The sequence below is a fragment of the Humulus lupulus genome, chromosome 7, assembly GCF_963169125.1.
Source record: "Humulus lupulus chromosome 7, drHumLupu1.1, whole genome shotgun sequence".
NCBI classification, from domain to species: Eukaryota; Viridiplantae; Streptophyta; class Magnoliopsida; order Rosales; family Cannabaceae; genus Humulus; species Humulus lupulus.
Window position 1 is genome coordinate 19,156,194 of NC_084799.1, and position 6,077 is coordinate 19,162,270.

Sequence of the window (6,077 nt, forward strand, 5' to 3'; positions counted from 1 at the left end):
AGTAGAATAAAAGAGAATAACAAGAAACAAAAGACAAACAACTCTGACTCACACTGCCAAAGTGAAGAGTGTTGGGGATTACCAACTTGAACAAAGTTTGAAACCTTTATCAAAAAGCTTATTTCCCCCTAACTCAAGCACTAAGGGATCTCTCACAGATTTTGGAAATGCTTTCTAGAATAATCAAGCCTCTAGGCGTTTCTAGCCAAGTACTCTAGTGGATAGAAAAATTGTGTCTTACAAGTGAGCAATAGGCTCATATTTATAGAGTTTAGAAACACCCTTTGAATTTCAAATTTCACCTACCTTATGGCTGTTACCAATGATTAATTGAATGTTTATGGAATTAAAAATGAGTTTTGGAAGTTATTTAGATTTTTGGAAGTTGGAACCATTAAAAAAGATTGGAAAAAACTGAAAATATTTTGTCAGAAAATGCACCTGTGGCTGCGCCCAAATGAGATTCGGGAGTTATTTGGATTTTTGAAACCGTTCAAAAAGATTGGAAAAAACTGAAAATATTTGGTCAGAAAATGCACATGTGGCCGCGCCCAGGGACATCAATGGCCACGGCCACTACTCTCTATCCCACAGGCCGCGACTGCACATATTTTTGTGCTGTTTTCCCAAACGGTTCCAACACCCTCCCAATTGATTTTGTAACCCCCAAAACACATTATTGGGGTTAAAATCATATCTCTAACAACCATTTCACATATGACTTTAAGAAATTCATCTCAATATTGTGTAACAACAAATTTACACAATAGAAGGTAATATTTGGAGGTTACAATTTTGTAGCTGAATTTGTAACACCAAATATGTTACATATTTGGATATTTCTCATATATCTAAATATTGTAACTCTCTATTATATGTTACAATATGTGACACTCTTTGTCACATTTATTTAATCTAAAGCATTATATTATAAAATAATATAATATTACATTATATTATAAAATAATATAACACTATACATTCAACCACACACAACAGTCAAACCAGAATAAACAACTTCTACGTTTCTGAATTATATGGACTAGAGTGTGTGATTGAAGCTTGTATCTCTTCTAACGTTCGCCCTTTAGTCTCCGGCACAAGCTTTGCAATGAATAGAACAGTTAAGCCGCAGATGGCTCCATATATGAAAAAGGTTCCTGCAGTAGCTTAGATTACAAGTTAATGCATGTGCCAAAGAAAGAACATTGAAAAGATACACTCGAGTGACTGCTTTAGTAGCTGTACCTGAGGAGCTCCACGCCATAGAAAAATTGAAACTATAGGTAACCATCCAGGAACATAAGGAACTTGTCAATGTCATAAGGCTTCCAGCCGAACCCTTAACATTTATAGGAAATATCTGATCATGGCAAAACTCATTTGTATGATCAACAATGAAGGTAATACTTTTTCATCATCTCATGCTTTTTTCTACTAAATTTTCAAAGCGGAAGATATATAAGGGCAAAAAGATACTTTACCTCTGACATTATAACCCAGGGTAATCCTGCCATGCCCATTACAAATGCTATACTATAACCCTGAATGCAATAACAATCTCAATCTGTCATAAATTCTAAAATAATTGCTTAATATGTCATGAATGAGTGTATAATTTATACCATTATTGCAATATACACTAATATGGGAGTGATGTGGTGCATGTTCTGGAAACCCTGTACAAAAGAAAGAAACTAAAGCATTAGAGAATGATCGCTTGTCAATAAAGCATATTCCACAAGTTTAAGGTTTTTTGAAATACCTGAAATAAGAATGACAGGGCTAGAAGAAGGGAACTCAAGCATGTTCCGGCTGCAGAAAACTGCACTCATTGGAGAAACATGGCTATCAATTTAGATAGTATATGAGAACATTCAAGGAAAACAAGTTTGATGTTATTTTTACCATTAGAAGTGGTCGTCTTCCCCATTTATCAGTCATGAGAACACTCAGTGCAATAGCAGGCAACTGCAATTGAACACATGTAAACTTGAGATATGTGTTGCATAATTTTCCATGCCCATGAATCCAAAGATATTATGAATAAAACCCATGTACCTGGATAGTAGCCATTGAAATAGTTCCAACACTACTTGAAAAGCCTGTTAAAGATAGAGATTCAACTTCTATGATGTTTAATGTGTATTTTATAATTAAATTGTTGCAGCTGAACTAAAGGATTTTACATACCAGCATTCGAGAAAATAGAGCTAGAGTAGAAAAGAATCGCGTGGTTCCCCCCAAGTTGTTGCAGTACCACCAGCCCAACTCCAACCTAACCCAATTATGTGGGAAAAGAAGTTCAGGCACCTCATGAAAAGATTATATCTCCAACAAACTTTGATAATTTGTAAAAGGATGCTCACAATGAGTGGATGAGCATGTCTCCACTGGAATAAATCTAGAATCCTTTCTGAGTTTTGCTGAGAAGTCTCTGTATATTCCTGCCACAACATTGGGGCACCATGTTGCTCATTTAATTTTTTTTTCCAAAACAATGCTTCAGCTTAGTAAATAGAAATAATAAACAATTTCCCACTAGTTTGTTTGAAACTGCTGTCTAATGATATTAAGATGAAGGACTTACTATAATTTCAGCGGCTTCTCCAGAGACATCAGCAATTTCCCCCCTAAGGCTCTGTAATGCAGCTTTAAGCTCTTTGTGTTTACTGACTTTTGCCTGTTGATTACAGTTATTTGAAGATTCTGAATTTAACTCTTCTCTTCACTGGTATATGCATGCTTTAATAAGTAAGAAAAAAATGACAGAAAGGAGAGAAAAAATAATATTTACTCATCTTACTGAAATGATTTAAAAACAAATATGATATAAACAGAAAATAATGTAAAAAAAAAAATCTGCTGAATTCATAAGAATATATGTAAGGTTCTTCCTCTGCTTTCTTTTTTTTTTTTTGACTTACCAGCCACCTTGGAGATTCGGGAACAAAGAACAATCCTAAAATATGCAATACAGCTGGAAGAACGCCTGAAAACAAAATCAATTAGCAAAGAAAAACAGCAAAATTATGAAAAAGGAAGAGCAAACTCAATTCATATTGTAGAGTTAATTCTTGTAACACAAGTCAACATTCTTGGAGTAACCTTGAGTTACTTAAATTCAGCTCTTAAGGCTTGTAGGAACAGCTAGAGAATTTTCGTACTGAACAAGGGTTTTTGTAACAGAGATGTTAATTGCAGAGACCTTGAGGAACTTGTAATCTGCCATTGTTATTGTACAGATGAAGTAAAGCTAAACAAAATATGGTTTACCGATAATAGCCAAGGTTCGCCAGCTAACAACATTCCCAATGAAGTACATAAAAGAAATCCCAAAACAAATCATTAACTGCACATTTGAACAAAATGTAATATCAATGAAAGTATGGAGCTTTTTTAAGGGCTATGGAGTTGAGTCTTTCTTTTAGCTGTCATAAGGTCCAACTTAGTACCTGGTTTGAAGAAGCAAGACTTCCCCGAATGCTCTTGGGGGCTATTTCAGCTATGTATACAGGTACCTGTAGAGCTAACAGGCATTCATTAGCTAATTATTATGTATAAATATGTAAGCAATTAAGAAGAAAATAACATAAATGATAAGTCATCAAGGAAATTACCGTGTAGCTATTAAGCATATGTCCAAAGCCAAGTAACAATCTTCCAAGGTCCAGCCACCAAGCATTCTAATACAAGAGATGATTTTAAAAAGTGTTATAGTACTGATGACACTTGCTGCCAATAAGTATTTGATTTGAATGACTTTGTAATATGTTTGTAAAACCTGGTTGAATCTCATGCTAAGTTTGAAATTTTAACTACAAAACTAAATGAGAAAGAATCAGAGGTATTAGGTATTTTGAGGAGGAGGAGGAGGAAGAGTGTTACCTTTCCAAATGCTATAGAAAGCCAACCTGCAGTGATTAATCCTTCAGAGAACCACATTGTCTGCGCCAAAAAATAATTACAAATTACAGATTTTGCTTAGAGCAATCCCAACGGAGGAGCTAAAATGTCTAATTTTTTATAATATAGAGAAAAAATGGTTAAATAGTCTTCCAATTAGTGATGTAAATTTATATTTTTTTTACTTAAATGAATAATATTTCTCTATATGTAGTGAAACACTATTCATCAAGATATAAATATTTTATTATTTTTTTATAAACTTTTGTATATATATATATATATAACTGTGATACTATTATATTTAATTATTTTATTTCTTAAAATGAATAAAATATTTTTTTTAAAATATAATATTTAAATGATATAGAGAAAAAATAGAGAAGTTGGGTATAATGTAAAAGTTTGAGATAAATTATATATTTTGGTGATGTATTTTGTAATACATTTTCTCTATAATATGTAGCTAAAACTCACAAAAATACTTTTATATATATATTTATAATAGTTATGCACAAACTTCAATTAATCTATATCTATATTTACAAAACATTTACATATTTTTTTATATAATATTTTAATATTATTATTTTTCTTTATAAGCTTTCTCTCTCGCATTTAGTGTATATTTATTATTTTTCTTTCTTTTTTAATTATTTTATTTTATTTTAATTAATAAAATATGTTTAAAAATATAATATTTAAATAATGTAGAGAAATATATAGAGAATTTGATGTATGATATAATGTAAAACCTAGATGTAAAATAGAAAAATGTGTGTTTTGGAGTGGTATTTTAAAGGATGAAGTTGGGCTTCTACGAGAAATGATAAACAAAGAAAAAGCTAGAATAAAGGGCTTAGAGAAAATTATTACAGCTTTGCGTCCTATGAGATCGGCTAATATCCCATTTACTAGTCCTCCTACCATACCTCCAAGCGTCATTATTGAACCAAAAACTGAGTACTGCACATCATAGAAAGGTTGTCAATAAAGGGCTAAAAGCTTTATCAAAAGTAAGGATCTTCAATGAATTGGATACATACATCTGCAATAGAGAGGCCCAAGTCTTCCATGATTCCAGATTGAGCAGGTGAGGAATATCCAGACTGCAAGGCCAATCATAATAATAACTCTTTGTTTATGTAACTTGTTTCTCGAGTAACAGGAAGTAGGTCACTATAAATGATCATTGAACCTTAATTATCAGGTCAAAGGAGGTGTTACTAGAAGCAAAACATGAGAAATGTGAACTATGTTATTGTACTTTACCATGCAGCCATTGGCAAGAGCTCCACAGACGGCGACCATGGTGCTGAGAACAACAACAGGAGTAGCAGAGTTGCCATCATCATGTCCATGCCCATGAACATCTTCTTTGGGCTTCGCCTCATCCTCATCAACAGTTGAATTTCCCAATAGTCTTTCTTTCATTCTTTCTCTACTAAAAAGTCTAACAAGAAAGCAGGAAGATTATAGAGGAAAGGAAAACTAAAGGGTGTTTGGCACCTTAGCTAAAAAAATGTTTTTTTGTTTTTAAAACCTAAAAATAGTTTTTTGAAAACAAGTTGAGCGGTTTGACTTTGTTTTCAGAAAATAATTTTTAAAAATAAAATTACAAAATATAAAAAATTTTGAGAACAATAAAAAATTGTTTTCTGTTATTCTCAAAAAAAATTTGTTTATTTTTTTTCTCATATCATTTATTTATTTATTATTATTTAATATCATTTATTATCACATAATTTTTTCTCTCATTAGTTTCTATCTTTTCGGTTTCTCTCACATCATTTTCTCTCTCTCACATCATTTTCTTTCTCATCACATTCTTTCTCATTTTTTCTTGGATCAATTTCTCTCTTCTCAATTTCTATTTCTTCAAATTTTCTCTCCTTACTTTCTCATTTCTTATTTTTCATCATTTTTTTTTCAAATTATTTTATCTCATTATTTATTACAAACTTTTAAAATATTTTTTTCGTTGTAAATATATTTGTTAATATTTTATTTAAGATTTTAAAAAAATAAAACTAAAAAATTATATTTAGAAAACATTAACCAAACACCTCTTGTTTTTTGAAAACTACAAAAACAGTTTCTGTTCTTATTTCTGAGAACACAACTTTGAAAACAAAAAACAGAAAACAATACCAAAAAGTCTGTTTGGCCAA

General features: G+C 31.4%; 1 protein-coding gene across 1 annotated transcript; it reads right to left on the bottom strand.

Moving 5' to 3' along the window:
* Positions 1-698: 698 nt before the first annotated feature.
* LOC133790857 (sugar transporter ERD6-like 5) lies at positions 699-5,397 on the bottom strand. Its single transcript, XM_062228674.1, has 18 exons — positions 5,179-5,397; positions 4,953-5,015; positions 4,783-4,872; positions 3,889-3,948; positions 3,621-3,686; positions 3,456-3,521; positions 3,277-3,352; positions 2,928-2,992; positions 2,591-2,683; positions 2,370-2,447; positions 2,194-2,278; positions 2,062-2,105; positions 1,909-1,971; positions 1,766-1,825; positions 1,626-1,679; positions 1,485-1,544; positions 1,249-1,363; positions 699-1,160 (listed from the first exon to the last, which is right to left on the bottom strand). Exons 1-18 carry the CDS (start codon positions 5,338-5,340, stop codon positions 1,021-1,023), a joined length of 1,440 nt encoding a protein of 479 aa, XP_062084658.1. The 5' UTR covers positions 5,341-5,397; the 3' UTR covers positions 699-1,020.
* Positions 5,398-6,077: the final 680 nt, after the last annotated feature.

Excerpts from the sequence above, each read along its gene's own strand:
- LOC133790857 (XM_062228674.1), bottom strand. The coding sequence starts at position 5,340 with ATGAAAGAAAGACTATTGGGAAATTCAACTGTTGATGAGGATGAGGCG. Across the intron at positions 2,684-2,927 it reads CCGAATCTCCAAGGTGGCTG|GCAAAAGTCAGTAAACACAA; the intron begins GTAAGTCAAAAA and ends TGTAATCAACAG. Across the intron at positions 1,545-1,625 it reads TAGTGTATATTGCAATAATG|GGTTATAGTATAGCATTTGT; the intron begins GTATAAATTATA and ends TATTGCATTCAG.